General features: G+C 31.4%; 1 protein-coding gene across 6 annotated transcripts in view; it reads left to right on the top strand.

The window, feature by feature from the left end:
* The window catches only part of Ssbp2 (single stranded DNA binding protein 2), a 332,846-nt gene that overhangs the window by 309,125 nt on the left and 2,556 nt on the right, over positions 1-21,165 (top strand). For 5 of the 6 annotated variants that reach the window (XM_021724853.3, XM_021724768.3, XM_005315652.4 and 2 more), the window contains 5 exons: positions 424-478; positions 3,518-3,588; positions 5,639-5,717; positions 8,409-8,437; positions 15,329-15,427. In XM_021724853.3, the coding sequence (XP_021580528.1) occupies positions 424-478; positions 3,518-3,588; positions 5,639-5,717; positions 8,409-8,437; positions 15,329-15,427 (333 nt within the window). The remainder of the gene's footprint in view (positions 1-423; positions 479-3,517; positions 3,589-5,638; positions 5,718-8,408; positions 8,438-15,328; positions 15,428-21,165) is intronic. The other variant, XM_040273490.2, reaches the window with a different exon arrangement.

Here is a 21,165-nt window from a genome sequence, read left to right as displayed (position 1 = left end):
ATATTCTCTTCAGTGAATATCTTTTTTGCTTCCTATTTTAAAGAACAGTGATACAAAATGTAATAAAATTACAGTAAACTAAATCACAAGTGCACATGAATTATTTCTATTTTATGGATTTGTAAAAGCACCGTTAAGTGGTTTCTCCTTAACCTCATTATACCTGATGTGATTAAGTCATGAATAATAAATCAGTGCTACAGGCTCATTGTTTTTGGAAACTTGTCAAAACAATCTCAACATAGTTAAGCTAAATTGTGTTTTGCATAATATTGAAATGATGGTGCATTCAAAGAAAATAAATTATGAAGAAATATATTTCCTCTGTTATTTTCAAATTGGATTATTATAGAGATAAATCTTTGTTTTCCTTACATTGTTTAATTAAATGCCTTATTTTTACTGAAATTTTGTATAATTTAGGGTCCTCCAGGAGGTGGAGGGCCACCAGGAACACCCATCATGCCTAGTCCAGCAGGTATTGTAATTAAACTAGCCACATGGGCTTTTGATTACTAGAATAAAATCACAAAATTTAGAAAATTGTTTATTCAAAAATTGTTTTATGAAATAAAAAAGTCATTATCTCATGGTTAAAGAAGTAGAGTAGAGGTAGCAAGTAGGAAGAAACAGAGTTGTAAAATAACTACTGTTAAGTTACATCAACTTTAGAATATTTTGTTGTGTGGGTAACTGATTTAGCATGAAAACTGTTCATTGGTATGAATTGCCCAATAATTTATCAAACTTAATGATTCCTTGAAAATGAGAAAAAGATCCATAGCTCATATCTTAGAAAAAAATCTGTATAACATTAATGAAACAGATCTATTAGATTTAAAATAACAAATCAGAGCCACCATATCTGTCATCTTGCTAAGATGGATATACATCTGCTCACAGTTTTAATTACTCTATTTATAGAAATTTATTTATTAGTAAATTTACCAGAGTGGGAAAAGTTTTTTGAATCTTCTAAGTTGAAATGTTACTTCAATATACCCATATACATTTTACATAGTTATTTCAAAGAGCTTTACCCTTTTTTCTTGTGACTTTAATACAGACTATTAGATGTGTTTGGAGACTCTACTGATTGGAGTTTAAATGAGTACAGTTTTAAAAAATACTCTGGTAACATATATCAAAAGCAGTGAAAAAGTTCATACCATTTGACTATAATCCCAACACTAGAAATGATTAAAGATACAATCCAAGATTTATGCACAAGGATGTTCATTTGTCATAGTCAATAGTGAAATAGTCAACATAATTTTCACTCTTAATCCACTTTTCGTGAAGTTATTGAATTAATTTGTATAACATGATGGAATATAATTGAAATTTCATTAAAGTTATTTTCGAAGAATTTTTAATGAGAAAATAAATGCTCATGATTCAACACAATATGATCATAAGTATACATATAAATTCATATATATGTTTTATATATATATATCAAAAATCTAAAAAGTAGGGGAAAAGAAACTGTTGGAATTACTTCTAGGTAATAAAATAGGAAATTTTTATAACTAGAAATAATTTTTAATTGTTTCATTGTTGATTCATATTTTAACTGGTTTGTTGAAGTTTGAGATATATAGAAACTTAAAATTCATGTCATTAATGATCCTCAAAAGTAAGTTTTTAAATTTTCAACTTTCAAATTTCAATAAAACCAGTTTGACAATACAAAATTTTACTTCACTAACTCTTTATATTGCACTCGTAAATATTTTATACTCTCTATCCTCAAAGCATATTCACTATTAATAAAATTCATTGAAGATAGAATTATGTGAATAGGTCATCTCCCCTACATTTACATTCTTGTATCATGTAGTCAATGGAGTCAATGTTTAATTTATGAAGGGAATATGTGATTAAGAAACACTTTAACTACAAGACTAAAGAAAATTGGAGCAACTCTAAACATTGCAAGTGATAAGTAATTTTACCACTTCTAACTTTAAAGTCAGAAATTGCAACCAGCATATCTTCCAGGCATTCTTGTATACTCATTATATATTCATTCTTTATCACAATCACTTCTCTAATATTAAGTCAACACCCCTTAGCCCCCAAAATAGGTGACAAAAATTCACTTTACTGTAAATTTCTTCTATTAATTAAAAAAGTCAGACAATTTCTAGAAAAGGACACCCTATTCCTTTTTATTCTTTATCAGGTGAAATTATATTCTCTATTGGTCTTAAAAATGAAAAATTCATGTCCTTTCTGCATACTTAAAATATATAGCTCATTTTTCCTTTCACCAAGACTAACAATAATTCAGTTGAAAACCCATTTGAAAGTTGTATGTATTTAAAAGATAATCTAAGATTTTCTGAAAGAGAACTTTGCAGGTCATAGAGTTTATTCATTAGTTAAATCCAAGTTAACCAATATTTATTTTCTGAGGCATGTAATCTCAATGAGATTATTATAGCCTAAGTGAAAGTAGTAGACAAAAATAAGACAATATGTAGACTGTTATTCAAGGCAGAATTTCTTGGTGGGGAAATCCTTGTTTACTTGGAAATATCAGGAAAAAAAATACTTCATGGAATAGGTAACATTTGAAATAAGTCTTGAATTTCAGTAGGTGGGAACTGGGGAAAAGATGCTTGGAGGAAAAGAAAACAAAAATTCAAAGATGGGAAAATTTGGTCATAAGCAGGAAAGAACCAATAGCCTAGGTATATAACAATATGAAAATCATTAAAGCCACAAAAATAGATTGAGACCTCACTTAGTATAAACAAGTAGGGGTCAGCCTGAGGGACTATGTAGTAATCTATGTAGAATCTATTTTAATTGTAGGAATTAACTAAGAGACATGTAAATTTTTTTAAACACTCTAAAATGTTACAGATTTGTATGGGTTATATACTACACTTATTTTATAATAATGAATCAAGAAAAAAATGAGCAAGAAGAATTTTATTAAAAAAACTGTTGGGTGGAGAAATCTGGCTTTTACTTTAAAACGAGAGTTTTTTATTCCAATTACATAATCTCGTTCTAATCTCTTTCTTTTTAAATTAAGCCAGGATATTCTACCTGCTCTTACTAATTAATAGCTAAAATGATTTATCTTTAGAATTTTTAGATAGTAACCTAAAGAAATAATGAAAGTTGAAAAGATAATAAATGTGAATTTTAAGAGATTTTTATTGTATGCATACATGTGATTGCTTAGAGAAGTCAAAAAGTATCCACGTTTTTAAAAAACAAAAAATTTTTACTGTAACCTTTTAGATTGTTGAAGTAATAATTCTTTGACCTGAATTACTGAAGTGACTATTTCTCTTATCATATACCTATCATACCATCATAGGTAGAATGACAGTTTTGGGGTCAGACTCCCAGATACTTGTTTCCAAATAGTAGTAATAGCTATCTCAGGTGTCACAGCTCTCAATACCTATGTGTATCCAGATCATCTTTGTTGTTTTGTGATGGCTTTTGTACAGATTATAAAGTAAGATATCAATTAAGTAATATTTTGTTTCAGATTCAACTAATTCTGGAGACAACATGTATACTTTAATGAATGCAGTACCTCCTGGACCTAACAGACCTAATGTAAATATGATTTTTTCCTTGGGGGGATATATTTTAAGACTTTCAAACTCAATACATTCTATTTCCTGAGTATTGTTTAAGCTTTCTATTTTATTATCCAAGAGACTATTGGATATCAGAAAAATTCTTTCTAGACTTTAGATTGAAGAAAAAACAGCATAGAATGCATAGGTTCTTATATAAATATAAAAGTGAACCTAACTATAAATGCTGACCTCTCAATTTATCTGAAACACTGAATGATTAATATTATTTAAAATGACAAGTTGTGTATAATCATTTGTGTTTATATCATTTTTAGCACTATTTAATTTTTTTATTGTGATTTTTCTAATCCTCCTGAACTTGAAAATAAATTAAGAATTTGCACATGCACATTTTTCTTTAGATTATGAAATCTAGGGTTTAAATATGGAACTGAGACAGTTTTACAAGAAGAATATATTCGTGATCTTTCCTGTAAAAAGTGTATAGAAAAATATTTACCCATGATATCAGGCCTACATGTTAACAAAAAATTTACAACAGATTATAGTTGTAAATATAATCTAAATAAATAAATATAATGATAACATATAATTAAATAAATTAAACTAATATTTATTATAACATATAACAATGTATATAACAATATAGCTAAGACTATGCATAAAACATTATGCTACACATACATGTATATATAAATATATAGCGTATAGCTGAAACTGGAGAAAAATCAGAAGTACATTTGTTTTGTGTTAAACTAACCAAACATGTATTTATGTGTTATTGTCTTTTAAAACACTGTGGGGGCCAGATAAAAGGGCCAAACTTAATAAATTCACAGGCTATTGAGTTTTCTGGCTCTAGTTGCTCAGTTCAGATCTAAACTATGCTTTTAATAAAAACTGAATAATAACAGTAAGTTCAAAGTCAACCTTTGACTTATCAGGGAGCATATATATTACATGTCATTTTACTAAAAATTCACTGGGCTTTTAGATAATTAATTTTAGGTAGCAAAATTATTCTTCTCCTGGGAAAACTTGAAAGCATGTGGTTTGTGTGCTCACAGTGATAAAAATCCCCCATATTTCCACACAGTCATGGTAGTATTTGGGTTTATATACTGAATTTTTTTTCTTCCAAAAACCTTTATGATTGGTAACTACCACTGCCCCTTCCATATACACATGAACACACTCCACATTCAGTATTCTGCACCATATACTATAGAAGGATTGCTTTAGTCAACTTTGAAGAAAAAAATATTTTCAGCAGATTGTCTTAGCTCTAAGCATAAGATAACTTGGCTTCAAACTGGACTCCAAGTTTCCTCAGAAGTATTCTAGGGAGATGAGGGGAAGACAATGGGCAAGCCATTGACTTTCCATTACCAATCTACTATAGCACATCTTTTCACAACTGTTTTGTACCAGACTTCTAATATTTAAGATGTTACTTGGAAAGAAGGAGAATTCCACTGCTTTAAAATATGTTAACTAGAACTGCTATAGAATATGTACTGTCATTGAACTGACAAAGTTGAGACTGCCAAGAATTAGCTATGTTCAGCTATCCCTCAGGAACTAAATGTATTTAACCTGTAAGATGAAATTATTTATTATGTCCATTTGAACAAATGGCCCGCTAAAAAAAATATTAATGTTGTCATAATGATGTTGACATGTTCTTCTTAATAAGCCAATACATTTAACAGCTTCTTAAGAACTATCTTTGGTTTATAATAGAAAGTTTGTCAGGATCATAGGAGAAAATACTTATCATTTGCATGGCTATCTAGTTGGGGATATCTAAGAAAAAAAATTTTTTGAATATAAATGAACATTATCCTGCACATCCAGAGCATAGAGAAGATGAACTGAGAGGGTTGGTTCAGTTCAATGAGAGAATCTATAAGGCTGAAAAAAAAATCAAGTAAAAACTCTCTATAACTTAAAAATGAAAATAAATTGTGGCAATGTTTTGTAATGTTAAAGGTAGGTGTTATAACACTAAGATAAAATTTGTTTCAATATGATTACAATCATTTTCTTCATTTTTAATATAGTTTCCAATGGGTCCTGGGTCAGATGGTCCCATGGGTGGATTAGGAGGAATGGAGTCACATCACATGAATGGCTCTTTAGGTAAGGATTTTATAAGTATAGAATAAATTCAAAACAAAACCTTAATTCTATGTAGTGGATTCTATGGTTTGCAAAAATTTTCTGTCCAGATACTTATTTTGAGATACTTCAACTTTTACCTCAGAATGATACTTCAATCTACAATATATTGGTTATGATAACTCGAAATCACTTGAAAACAAGAAATGTAAGAGTTGTTCTTCCCTTGCTCATAATCTTAGACATTTACTTTAATCTGTGAAAATCTAAGTGGTTTATGACAAAGGAAATATTGCTCCTTTGAGCATTTATCATGCATGCCTCACTCAGAGGACTACATCATCCTCCCAACTGGTTTCTTTCTCTCCACTAATCTGTGGACATAGTCTCAGAAGAATTTCAATTCTCTGCAAGAATTTCTTAATTTTGTTTTTATATTTTAATGTTTGTCTCCCTTTAAAAATAAAGTTGGTAATCACATTCCAGATAATCTGAATGGTTCCCTTGTAAGACAACACTGCTTACTTTGTCTTCATTACAAAGCTGATTTCATGTATGTAATTGAAAGATGAAAACATGCTTCATATATGATGCCTTCTTACCAAATGAAGCCAAATATCCACAAGGTGAATAAAAATTTTTACATAGTGAGAAGTAGAGATGAATGGTACAAAGTTGACTAGATTGCACAACACATTATAATTGTAGACAAGACAAATACAAAACCAAAAGAAAAATGTATCTTATGTCTGTCTATATTTAAGTGACATAATCATAGACTAATTTAAAAGTCAACATTGGAAGTAAGAGACTGTAATAAATTTTTTTCTTTTAGGAAGGGTCTTTTATGAGTTGGGATATAGCTCAGTCGGTAGAGTGCTTGCTTCGTATACACAAGGCCCTGGTTTCAATCTCCAACACCACAAAAGCGGCGGGGGTGGGGGGGTCTTTTATTTAAATTGGACAAACTACACCTATGAGCCATTTAAGCTAGCTACAGATTTTACTCCCTCACCCCAAGGTTAGGAAACGCTTTCCTGTGATACTTGAAAGACTATGTAACTTCAGAAATTATTTGCAGATTGCAGCAAGTTGATAGGATTCATGCTAATTTTGCCTTGATTTCAAAGTCACACTTTTGTTCTATTATTATTTTTAACATGCACTATATAATTTCAGTAGCTACTATGTATGACTATTTAATATGAAGTTAAATAAAATTTAAAATTCATTTATTCAGTTACACTGCCACATACAATGTGCACAACAGACACAGTAATAGCTAATGGCTTCCATAATGGATGTCACACAGAAATGTTTTCATCATCACACCAAGTTCTGTTGGACAGCATTATTTACACTCCCCACCCTGGATTGGGCCCATGGATACTCTACCACCTAAGTACATCTCCAGCCTTTCTTTTTATTTTTATTTTGAGACAAGATGTTGGCAAGTTGTAGCTAGGCTGGCCTCCAATTTGCAGTCCTCCTGCCTCAGTCTCCCAAGAGCCTGGGATTAAAGGTGCGTACCACCATACCTAGCTAGACAATGCTATTCCAGAATTTTGTTTTCCAATTTATTTCAAAACAATTCACTTTTCAATCTTTTTACTTGTAGAACTAGTCACAAAAAAATGACACTTGGCCATAGAATACTCTGTTATACTATTCGCTAGAATAAAATTTTCAAGAGTTTTATATATACTTGGCAACTGGATTCATTACTTTCTATAATGAACACTATTTTACATATTTGCATATATATATGATTGCATGTATTCAATATAAAATATGTAGCAATTTTTTATGCCTGTTTATTTACAATAATGTTAAGCTCTACTTGTGAAGCTGATTAAATGCCATACTATTAAAATGTTATAATATTTTTATTCCAGGAAAATTATGAAAATAAAATAGTTCAGAATAAAACTAATATTTTGGCAAAGATCTAATTGTTGTTTGTTATTTAATGAGTGATTCTATTTCTTATGTAAGAATCAATATTATTATTCATTTCTCTCAGAATCAAAATTAAAATGCACTAATATATTTTCAAATACAGTATTTTAAGTTTTGACCGTGAGTGTTGATTGCTGTCAATTTTAAAATATTTATTAGGAATACTTTTTTGTTATTATAGTAAAATATGGTTCAAAAACAATTTTGTTTCAGAAAACATATATAGAGGTGTGTGTGTGCATACACACATATATAATGTATTTTTAAAAAACTTTTAAACTAGGTAAAAATCATATATACATATATACATATTTAGTTTAAAGAAATTCTATTTATTTAAAATTTTTTTTTACATTTCCAGAGAACAAAACCAGGGCCTCACACATACTAGGCAAATATATCATTCCCCCTCTTTGTTAAAAATTATTTTGATTTTGAGACAGGGTCTCATTAAGTTGCCCAGACTGGCCTCAAACTTATATTCTTCTGTCTCAACCTTCTAAGTAGCTGGGATTGCAGGTGTGTGCCACTGTGCCCAACATGAATAAGATACATAAATGATCTCGCTAATGTTGTATTTTCAGGAATCTATGATAGGGATTTTATTTATTCTGCAATAAAGATATAGATGATAGGGAACTAGAGGTAGAGTTTCTTATACTTGTCATCATATTGCTGATGCACCTTACAGTAGTGTTTAATTTATAAATGATCTCTTACCTAATAAGACTTTCTTTTTATATTTTTCTTCAGGCTCAGGAGATATGGACAGTATTTCCAAGGTGAGTACTATGCATTCTGTGTTGTTTTTATCTGAATTTTATTCCAATAGAAGTCAAAGATTATTAGAGTAACTGAATTTTGTTCCTAAACAAAAGTTTAAAAATAGAAGTCCCAGGTGTGATTAATTGGCAGTTAAAAATATGAATTTATATAATTTGTGGGAAGAGGTAAAATGAGTCTTTTAGACATGTTTCTAAAATGACTAAGATTCATATATAAGGCATATTATACAGGATTAATTTACACTCAGTAATAACCAATTTAATCACAATATGATGTTACTTATTTATAAAGTAAACTGACAGTGTTTAGATAATACTTTGATGATGTAAAGGTGTTTAAAGCAATATGTTTGTCCTTTTGGGGGCTAGCAGAGTCAATACAATACTCTGAAAGCTCATTATTGACTTGTGAGAAATCAATTCAAAATACTTGAAAAAGTGGCTATACATGTTAGAAGGCCATTGCCTTTGTACACTCAGTTGCTTTTTCAAACCTTCATTTGGCAATGTTGATATATGCAATCATTATTTTTGTCCCCCAAATAGAATAAGAAAGTAATTAGAGGAAAATTATATTACTACAAGTAGGAAAGTGTATATGTCTGCATTTTTCTTCCTTCAATAGTCTGAGGATCTAAATTAATCCTTTACTAAAATGCCTTAATTTTTTTGAATAATAATGCCTAAATACTTTTTAGGTCATGATGAATTTAAAATAGCTCTCTGAGTCAAATATATTTAGAATGCTTGATAAGAACTAATTATTGCTAGCACTAGAATGACTTGCTTAGAAGTCTGCTTTTATCAGTAAATAGAAAAATTCATTAAAGGGTGACTTTGCTTTTAATTCTATTACTAATTTATATTCATGTGTAATAATATAAAATTTCCAGTGCCAAGGAACATAAAATAAGGTTGATCTACAAAAGATTTTGATTTAAGACTTCATCCTCAAAAATATTTAAAACTGTAATCTTGACATTGTACCTGTACTATTTGGCTACTTGGCCTCACAAGTTCTATAAGCACAATGGGTGTCTGTGTTTAGGAACAATCCAAAAGGTCTTTAAAAAAAATAGATAAATATTTGAAATGTATACTAGCTTATCTCTGTGGGAAATAGTATTCATAAAGCCTGTTTTCAAATAAGATTCCCTGTATAATTTTATTAGTGCCTTCTTTCTGAGAGGCGCCTTTGCAAGTAAAGTGACCATAAGCATATTAGGCTATTTCAGGTAATTCTAATAATTGAGTTAGCTGAATTGTTCTTTATGGTGAAATTTCTAATGTCATATTTGAGAAGCAATTATCTAGAGAGAGAGAGAGAGAATTTTTATTATTTATTTTTTAGTTTTCGGCGGACACAACATCTTTGTTTGTATGTGGTGCTGAGGATCGAACCCAGGCCACACGCATGCCAGGCGAGTGCACTACCGCTTGAGCCACATCCCCAGCCCCTAGAGATACTCTTAATTATACAAAATTAGCATCACCCAGATTGCTATGGGCCATATTCCTAAAATTTCCACTAACAACCCTACACTTTTACATTAGGTAAATATAAATAAAATTCTATATGGAAAGTACTTTATAATTTATAAAGCACTTTAAAATTTTAAATAACATCATAATGATGAATTAAATGCTATTTAATCTGCCCTCATATATCAGATCTATCACCACCCCTTCTGTGCTTATTTTGCCATTCCTATTCCTAGATACAAGGTTTTTCCACTATATTGTGCCCATTGCGATTAAGATTCCCTTGTCTAATGATATATTGTTTATACTCCCATCACTGATTGCCCCTCCATTATGTACTTTTCTGTACTGGTGTTGCCTTGTGCACTCTGGGGAGACATAGACATAAAAGTCTTCTTCAAACACAAACATGGTTTCTGTCCTCAAATGGTTTATACTTAGGCAAGAGTTCTTTCATTCAATAAATGTTAAAGCACCAAGGCATTCTGCTGGGCTGTAAAAATCCAAAGCTAACCAAGATATAGTCTCTGCTCTCAAGAAGCTCAGTGTAACTGGAGCGATCAAATAGGATTGGGAAAAACTTTTACCAAGTGGAGTTCATACGTACTTAACATGGGGAATTACCCATCAAACAGAAAATATGTCACTTATGAATATTCTGGAAATGACTAGTTATTTGCATCTGCCTTCAAATGAATTCCTGAGTAGCTCATTTCTGCACTGCCCTTACTCTAGGTTCACTGGCTATGGGCACTGAGCTGGCTGTCTCAGGGTAACAGTACCACTAGTGTCTGTGGCATTCTAGTCACTTTTGTCTCAGAAGCAGCATCATGCATACTGTATACTCCCCACTGCCAATCGTTTTTATCTCTACTTCTGTCCATTCACAGCCTAATTTTTTTCAGTCTTTTACTATGAAGTATGAACAATCATTAACTCCACTTTTCCCATCTTTCTTTTCTAACACATATACATCTATGCTAAGAAGCTTTCTCTTTCCTTTCCTCTTTTTTCCTGGTTTCATTGATTTACACCCTATTTTTTTCCTAGTCTCTATTACTTGTGACTCAGAAGATAATCTCAATTATTAATGCCTAGTAATTTTGTTCAAAATTCCTCTCAGTTAATTCTCCAGTTAAATATGCATTTTGTGAAGCACAGTATTGCTTTTTAAAAAAACTCTTACTTCCTTTTAAAACATTGCTTGTATTATTACTTTAGTTCATTTTTTCTAGTTTTAAAATTGTATATGTTCTATTTTATCTATTTTATATGTGAGATAAATTAAAAGTACCAAATAAAAACTGGTTCTACTACTTCCATGTGGTGGGACTGTGTTACTTAATCTCTCCCAGTTTAGTTTCCTTACCTATAAAATAAAGTTTATAGTTAATTCCCTGACTATATCATAAAATTGTCAAGGATCAAGTGTGAACATATGCTAAGGGCTATGAAGTATATGGACATGAAATATCTTTCTTCTTAATAGTTAATACATTGCTTTTTGGGAAAGGCTAGAAACAGTCACTGTCAATTGCAGGTTGACAACACTGTTTCAGTGTCAGAATGAATTCAAAGCTATACATGAAGAGTTTCAAATTATTTCTCAGTTGAATATTTCCTACAAAATCCATATAAATCTTTCTCAAAAATGCAGAATTAGTTTTAAATTTAGAAGTCTTTTTTAAATGAAATGTGAAACTCCTTTGATCCCTTCTGCAACTAAAAAATCATCCATTTAATCAATTGAAAGAAAGTATGTTCCTTTGGTGATGTTTTAGGGGTTGGGGTGGAGATAAGCATGTGATTTGTTTTCTTAGAAGGAAAGCATCTACAGATCTGTGGCTCACATTAAGCTACTTCACATTTATATTTTTGAGTTTAAAGAAAAAAAATTCTATGAGAAGGAAAGATCTGATCATATCATGTTTAATAAATGTTTAAAGTAGTCTTTTGAACCTGTAGTTTTCTGACCTCAAGAACCTGAGTTCGATTTAGAGAGAACACATGAGAACTAGATGGGCTTGGATGAAGGATTTTCAGCATCATCTATGGGGTGCTGGCCCCAGTTCTAGCTCAGTTGTACCCACTGGGAAAAACAGGCTGTTTCTCCTTTTGGGGGCTAGCAGAGTCAAAACAACACTCTGAAAGTTCATTATTGACCTGTGAGAAATCAATTGAAAATCGACTTCCCAAGACCTTAATGTCAATATTATTTTATTTTAATTAAAGACATAGCCAAAATTTCTGTAAAAATCTACATTTGACTTTAAAAAAAAGTTTTAAAGAGTTTGAAAGGATTTAGAACAATTTTTGAGGATGGAAGAAGGGACAATAACTTATTTTAAAAGGATATGAAAAAACACTGCAAGGTAAATTTAGAGATCAGAAAGTCTAAGATAAAATGGTTGCCAAAATGTGTGTGTGGTATATTTCTTATGAAAATCATGCACATATATACATTTCCATATGACATCATAGCTTATGTAAGAGAAAAGCTCCAGAGTAAAGAAAGGGTAAATGAGAATGTGATAAAATTGTTTTGAAGATGGAATCAGTAAAACCTGACTATATTTTCTCAAGCTAAATTCTAGACTATGAGTACAAAATAAAGTACACATCAACTGAAGTAAGAAATTTAATTAATGTGAGTATTGTAGTTAAAAGTAATCTTTACCTGTATTCTTTTGTGTTCCCTATTCTCTAATTATATCATCAAGTGATTGTACTGCCTTCCTGAACAACCTAATTCCTTTTGTGCATGATATCCTTACCTTGATTATGAACTCCACTGGAGACACAAATATGGCCACAGTTAGATGACGTGGGCACACAGTTTATTACCACCAGTCTTGGGCTGGGTTCCAGTACCACTGTCTTAGCTGTTCCTCAGATGCCAATTGTGAGTGTGCTCTTGAGCCTCTCTCTTCATCACGTCACTCAGTGATCATGGACAGCACAGTTTTCTTAAGACTCCCCATTGAGAAGCTTTTATTGCTTTCACAACATTTTGCAAAAATCACTTCAGGTCAAAACAAAACAAAACAAAATATTTTGTCCTTATTTCTTCAATGTTTTTCAAATATGGTCCAATGGGCTGAATAGAAATACATTTCAGAAATTATATTACGTTAGTTTTATAGGTTATGCCCTTTCATTCTTCCTCTCAACATCCTTATGTATCATCCCTCTCCCCTTTCCAAAATAAAAGAGTGTAAATTTGAGTCATCTGAAGAGAGCCTGGAAAACAGGAGTAGTAACCCTGGAAGTATTTTGGAAGTATTTAACTATTAAAAATGCAATATTACTTTCAAATTCTAAATATTTAAAAATCAGCACTTTGACTCAGGAATCATAACTGCAGTTAGCTAAATTTCAAATTATATATAAAGAAATGATGTATGGCAAAAATACAGCAGAGACCTGAAGCACCCCAACTAATCAGGGCTGCACTGATCCCCTTAGACCACCTAATGTGCTGCTGGAAGTCTGATGTCACACAAGACTTGAGGCTGCTCATTTTATACATTTATTTAACAATGTGTATAAGTATACAACTTCCAGGTGCATCCTTAAATTTTCTCATATGTTTGTTAGATTATTTTTATTCTAATATTAGCAATTTCTCTATTATGTACAAAATGACAGAAATCTATCAACTGAGCTATGGTACATGTATGAAGACACAAAGGAAATGACTCTACTTTGTGTACAGCCAGACATATGAGAAATTGTGCTCTATGTGTGTAATATGAATTGTAATGCATTCAGTTGTCATATATAACAAATTGTAATTCTCAAAAAATGACAGAAATCTATGTGTTTGCCAAAAAAGATAGATTTGGGGTAAATCTTACAATACTTATATGAGTCTAGTTTCCTTTTTGAGCTAAGTCAACATATTTCTGTTTTCAAAGTAAATATATTATTTGATTAATAACTAATGGATTCTAAAATGGTACACTTAGTTAAATTTTACTTAAATTTTTAAAATTACCCACATTGAATTCAAAGTACAGTTAACTTTATATATGCTTGTGTAAGTAACATTTTCAGAAAAAAAAATGTCCAAAAACAAAAATAGAACTTCTTTATGCTATAAAAGTACGGTTGTCAAGCCCTTGGGGTTCGTTGGTATATAGAACTCCTATGGACTTCAGAGGATCCTTGTTCTCAGATCCTCCCTGTGGGGTGCACAGCAAGACAAGATACAAGTTGTATTTCCACCAGCTCATCTACCTGCCTCTGCTTTACAGTTTAACCATATTCTTAAAAAGCACTTGTTCTTCTGGGAATAACTCATTCATGAAATTTTAATGTTTGCAATACACCTTGTTTTAGTTAAATCAAATCCTCTGAACAATTTTCTTTAAAAAACATATAAAAACTTATTCCAAAAACAGAATATATAATGGCAGTGGCCTAAGGAAAAAAATCTAAAATTGTTTTTTCATTTGAAATAGCAATGAAAATGTTTAACACTGAAGTTTTTTTTTAATAAGTTAATAAATTGCACCTTGGAAAGAGTCCCGTGGGTCACAGTTGTAATAACAAATAAACATGATTTATATGCCATTGCCATTCTGTATTTCCTATTGATGTGGAGTATCAGATGTTCCTGCATAGCTCAAATTACATAATAATAATGACACTAACAAATTTAAATAGAATATGAAGCAGTGCACTGCTAACTTCATTTTTTATTAGATTGCTAATAGCAGCCATTTTATCTTAGAAGGAAGTTTCAAAGTAAATCTACTTTTAAACTAGTGAGAGGAAAAAAAACCTCTAAAGCAATTTACTTTTCAGCCTTCTTTTTCTCTAAAGACACACAATTAATTCTCAAGTCTTAACGATATTTCTTGTTTTTAACTACTGTTCTTAAACTATCTTCCTTGCTTCATTGTGGTTTGTATAAAAAAGAGTTGAATAGTATCTATAAACTGCATATAGAATTAAAGGGATGTGTTTATTACAGCAGTAACCTTTCAAAGTTTGATTAATGAAATTGCTGAGGGAATTGTCATTCCACCATGCTTATCTGTGAGGGTTCTCTCTTCACTGTGCCCCTGTTGGGAAAATTTTTTAAACTCTGCAGAGTTCTAGGAGCTCTATAAACTGAGGATGGGAAGTTGAATAAATATTGATTCTAAGGCTAAGAAAATAGTTGTTGTAGGTTATTTGGGGGATTTTTTGGGTTTGTTTTTAAATTTTCATTTGGGAGAGTATTAGTACTTGCCAAGGTACAAAGAATGAACTAGAATACGTGGTAGAAGTCTAAGATTAAAATTATAAGTCTGCTTTGTCCTTAGAGATGCTACTGTAGATTCAGTTTTTGAAACAGTACAATGCAAGAGGGAAATTAAAATCTTCAACAATGCCTTGTTTTCTAAATCTTGTTTACAGAATTCTCCCAATAATATGAGCCTGAGTAATCAACCGGGCACTCCAAGGGATGATGGTGAAATGGGGGGAAATTTCTTAAATCCTTTTCAGAGTGAGAGTGTAAGTATTCCCTTGACTATATTATTATATACAGATTTTATTTCTGAAGCTCTTCTATTACAATAAATGCATAAAATCATTATTATTTTTGTTTGTCTAGAGTTCAATAGGTTGATCTTTAAAAAGTTACAGGAAACTTTAAAGTAAAATTTCTTTAAAATTTTTAAAATAAACTTCTTCTCTTATATTCCTATTCTATCTACATAGTTACAAAACCATAATACTAATTTTCTCATAGAGAACACTTACTACGAATAATGAAAATGGAAACAGGTTGTTTATTTGATGTGTCTTACAACTTTAAATGTTACTAAAATGTTTGCTAAAAAAAATAAATCTATTCTCAGGGCTGTCCTTATAGTTGTGAAAATAATCTATCAGTGTGTTGTTTCTTCATATAATAGACCTCACCAGAATGGAGGCCATATTGGTGGTCTGTTAACCTGAACTGGATACTTACATCAATTTTTGAGTGTGATTACATTTTAATTGTTAAACAAAAGCAGTATCCTTCCATATCTCCATAGAAGTGGACAGAACCAAAAAGTGAAGTAATCAAAATCATTTGTTCATTTAACAGACAATTTCTGATCACTTACCATGTGCCAAGGCAATATGCTAGGTACTAGAACGAAACAAGATGACGCTTTTTCAAGATGGATGCCATGGCACATATCTGTAACGCCAGCTACTCTGGAGGCTGATGCAGGAGAGTTTGAGGCCAACCTGGGCAACCTAGTGAAACCCTATCTAAAAACAAATCAATAAACAAACAAAACAAAGCAAACTTTCCCATTAGATGGGGACTGGGAATGTACCTCACTGGTAAAGTGCTTGCCTAGCACATGTAAGACACTAGGTTTAATCCCCAGTAACGAAAATAAAAAAAAGAGAAAAACTATTTCCAGGGTTTTTTTTTAAATACAGCTTGCCAAACCCTCCCTAGGTTTAGTGAATCAGAATTTCCAAAAGTGAGTTGGAGCATACTATAATGAAAACTCTTTGTTAGTGATGCTAATATGCTTTCTCTGCAAAGAATCATGAAATTGGTATATAGTATGAAAGATTTCAAAACCTAAATGAATTTCGTCTTTATATGATCCATTATCCCACATATGCATTACTATCATTAAAATTTATTATGGAGGTCCTGCCAAATACAGACAGAATGAGAAGAGACAGCTACCCCCATTTTGCCCAATTTAGCCTTTACCAGAGGTAATACCATAAGAACTTGAAGTGGTGGCTAATAGCATGTCTACTTTTGCACAGACTGGTTGCTTCCCCACCAGGAAACTAAGATTTAGGTTCTGTAGATTCTTTTACTTCTTGGCCTTAAACTATAGCCTCTCATGGGACAAGACTTCCCTTCTTTGGGATTTTATTTCTGTTAAAGTTAGAAAAGAGTGCTGATTTTTAGTTTGTTTTACTTACAGGACATATGTAATTAGTGAGAACAAAGAAGGTATGTGTGTGTGTGTGTGTGTGTATGTGTGTATTCATATAAAGAAATCAAAATCTTAGCTTTCCATGATGAGGATATAGGAAAAAATATGAGAAACAGTTTAAGTCATAATGCCTCAGGATTATAGAAATTATTTTATAGCTCCTGATTCTTTCACTGGTTTATTTCAGGACTGTGAATAAATGAGTCATTTTCCTGTGTTCATTTTATCTAATTAAAGGCCTTTTCTTTCCTATTATTTTAATTCTTCCTGCAGTAACATGGTATGATCATGAGGTATATGATATCAATGCAGTTGAAAATTTATTGAGCTTGCTAAATGGAAAGAACTAGGATAAAGATGAAGTCTTCTGAGATAAATATATACTCATCCTCAAAGAATACAATCTAATAAGAAAAACAGATGTTTACATAATTAAAACAAGGCAAATTAATAAATGCTGTAACACACTATTCATAAGAGCTAAGAAATGGAGTCCACTGACTGATGATTAGATAAAGAAAATGTGGTACATACATGTAATGGAACACTATTCAGTCATAAAAATGAATGGAATTCTCTGTTTTGTGACATGGATGGTCCTGGAGGATATTATGTAAAGTGAAAGAAGACAGATACAGAAAGACAAATCAGGCATGATCTTGCCCAAATGTAAGAATCTAAAAAAGTTGATCTCCTAGAACTTGAGAATAGAATATTGATTACCAAAAGCTGAGGAGAATATGGGGAAAGACTGAGTTACAGTTAGAAGTGAGTTCTGTTGTACTACTGCATAGTAGAGTGACTATAGGTAATAAAAATGCACTATGTATTTCCAAAAAAAAAATCTAGAAGGAAGAACATTTAATGTCTTTATCACAAAGAAGTGCAGTATTTGAGAAGATGGATATATTTATCCAGATTTGAACATTATACAATGCACACATGTATCAAAAAATCTTATAGTGGGGCTGGGGTTGTGGCTCAGTGGTAGAGTGCTTGTATAGCATGTGTGAGGCACTAGGTTTGATTCTTAGTACAACTTTAAAAAATAAAGATATCGTGTCAATCTACAGCTAAAAATATTTTTTAAAGTCATATAGTACTCCATAAATATATATAGTTTTATATATCCATTTAAAAGTAAAATTTTAAAAATAAATGTGGTAAGTAGACATAAGCAGGTGTTTTAAATGTAAATAAAGAAAATAGATTAATTCGGGGTTGAAAAAAACTGTAAAAAGACTCCACATGGCTTTAACTTTATGGGCAGAAACAAGAGGAGCCCTTCCCTCTCCTTCCTTCCCATATTTGTCACTGATGAATATTCCTCTGTTAACAGTCAGAAGAGGAGTACCAATTCAAAACTGGCATCAGAAAACTCTTCATGAGAAGCAGAGAATCAAATAGGATTTAAAGAATTTCTTTATACACCACCCTCGCCCTTTAATCCAACCGAGACTATGTTCCATGTAAAGCCACAGATTGTTGTAAATCTGCATTTAGAAAGGACAGCAGCTGGAGCAGGTCTTCCCCCATCCCAGACCCTGGCCCAGCCTCACAGCCCCTGAACCCAAGAAGGTTCAATGTCTCCAACAGAAAGATCCCAAAGGAAAAAAATATTTGGATGGTGGATCAAGACACTGTACCACACCCTGGAGGGTAGCACAACCAGAAAGCAGGTCCACGCAGCAGTTCCCTCCTTTTGTCTGTCTGCTTTTAATGGATGGTGTCCCTGTTACCTGTGGCTTTCTTTATCACATTACCACATGTTTTTGTTTAGACTTTTTTTTTTTTTTTGTAAGATCAAGTAGAAGAGAGGAGAAAGGAAGAAGAACAAAAAGTGATTTAGTGCTGGCAAATGTAAGGGTTTAAGGAAGTAAATAACTAGTTATCTCCCATAAGTTGTTTTTGTTATAATCAAGGAAAATAGAACTGTTTAATAAATGCAAAAAGAAAACATTTCCCCAAAAAAATGAATATTAAAATTCTAGTCTTTTAAATGCACATAATCCTAAAAAGCACATTTTTTTTAGCAGTCTGCCTTTTGAAGACTTGAGACATTTTACTCTGACCACAAAAGAGACTTGGTAAGGGAGCAATCACCTATCGAGTGCTTATTACAGATGAGGTATTATCCTAGTCATTTCATACATGCTACTTCATTTAATAATATAGAAACAAAAATTTCCAGTGGAAGTCATAAACCTCTCAGTGCCAACATACTTGACAGAACTAAATGAGAATCAAAAAATATTTCACTATTCAGCCTCTTTTTTTTTTTTAAATCACAAACAAGGTTCTTATTTCAAGAAGCAAAGATGCCCCCTAGTGTTCAAACTGTAAAGTGTTGGGTTTTGAAGGTACAGAATATGACAAGCTTAATTTTTAAGTTTTTCATGATTTCCAAGTGGAGAAAGCAATAAATAGGTCTCCTCTTCTGAATTAATTAATAAAAATATTTTCTTGTCAGTTCAAGATACATGATATTAAACCCTAGTATCAAATAGAAATTATAAAGAAGGTGGTCGATCATCTCCTACTGCACATACTCCCCTTTGTCTGTTTCTGTTACTGTGCAGAAATCCCAACAACTCAAATTTTTGGTGTAGTCACATAACCACTAAATTTATTTTGCTTTATTTTTTATGATAATTGCAGAACTATTCTTTACTTCTCATTAATAAAATATTATATAGAAACTAAGACACAGGAATGTAGTAAAATCTAATGTGAGATCTTGAAATACATAAACAGAAATGTATTGACATTGCTCAAAGATTTAGTGAATATCTCTGATAGATGCAATGATACATGAGCTAGGTATATAACAATGAAAATATCACAAGTTCATGCCAAAGAATGCCATTTCAAAATATAGTTCAGGTAAAATAAGTTGATATATGCTAAAAATTATATCTTTAGGTTTTAATTTTTTGCTAAATCAAATGATAATGTTGTTCACAGCTTTGTAAGAACCATTTTATCTTCTGTGGAGAAGAATATTTTGAAACAGGGCAACCTGATATCACAGCATTTTGATACAGACATTACAATTTGCCATCACATATTGATGCAGCAATACAATAGAAACACTGAAGTTTGGCCACAGTATAGTATACCATAAATGTTTTATGTCTCTAAATATGATACCCCATTTAACATCTACTCTTCCTTTTCTTCTGGAAAAACATTAGCTAGTACCTTGAAGAATAACAATCGATAGAAAAACTCTTTTTTGCTTTCATATTCTGTAAGTTTTCCTAGAAATTTTGTGATTCCCCCTTAATTTCATTTAGTTGAAACAGTTTCAATAAAGGCAGTTAAAAGATGAGCAGTCTACAGCCTTAGGAGTACAAATAGCACATTGTTTATGTAGACACTCAGCCATAAAAACATCCTATCTTACTGTATCAAATACAATTAGCACAACATTTCTATAGTTATTCATACTACTCAAAAAATATACTTTATTAGATGCTTGATAATTTTTCTGAGTGTTATTTCTTGGAGCTAATGCTTTCATCCTTTCTGACTGAATGTGTTCCTTATTTTCTCTATAATATTATACTCCTTTTTTTTCAGTTTCCTCCCTGGGAAACCTATTTATTTTAATTTCCAATGAATTAGAACAAATTATCATTTTTCTATAAGATTTGTTAGAGATATTTGAAATATCAAAGGTTGATAATGTTAACAATTACTGGTGTTACAGGATGGTAGCAACTAGTAAAAAAAATACTTGATAACAGTGTATGTGCATGTGTGTAGCTTTACATATGTACATCTCTTAACAAAATGTCTGTTAGGGTGAGGACTACTATATATTTTAAGAATATTTCCCAATGTTACATGATATACAAATGAACTGGAGTACTATGGTAAAAGGGTTCAAGAACTTTTAAAATCCTGATTATTTAAATTCCTATGATTTATCCAGGAATTTTTAAAAGATTTCCTTTGAGGTCCTTTCTGAAATGCTTTAGTAACTCACTGTTTTAGACTATTAGCATACTATACTCAATAAACACTATATTTTAAAATAATTATCAGGGGCTGGGATTGTGGCTCAGCAGTGGAGCACTCACCTAGCTCATGCGAGGCCCTGGGTTTGATCCTCAGCACCACATAAAAATAAAGATATTGTGTCCACCTAAAACTAATTTTTTAAAAATATTTCTCAGTGCCCATTTTGCCATATACTTTTGATTTTTTCTACTTCTAATAAAACCTTGATATCCATTTATTATTGTTTAATGCCTTCCCCTGAAAATAAACTACAAAATATAATTC

Source organism: Ictidomys tridecemlineatus, chromosome 1, assembly GCF_052094955.1.
Source record: "Ictidomys tridecemlineatus isolate mIctTri1 chromosome 1, mIctTri1.hap1, whole genome shotgun sequence".
In the NCBI taxonomy this organism is placed as follows: domain Eukaryota; kingdom Metazoa; phylum Chordata; class Mammalia; order Rodentia; family Sciuridae; genus Ictidomys; species Ictidomys tridecemlineatus.
This window is presented reverse-complemented; position numbering and strand designations above follow the sequence as displayed.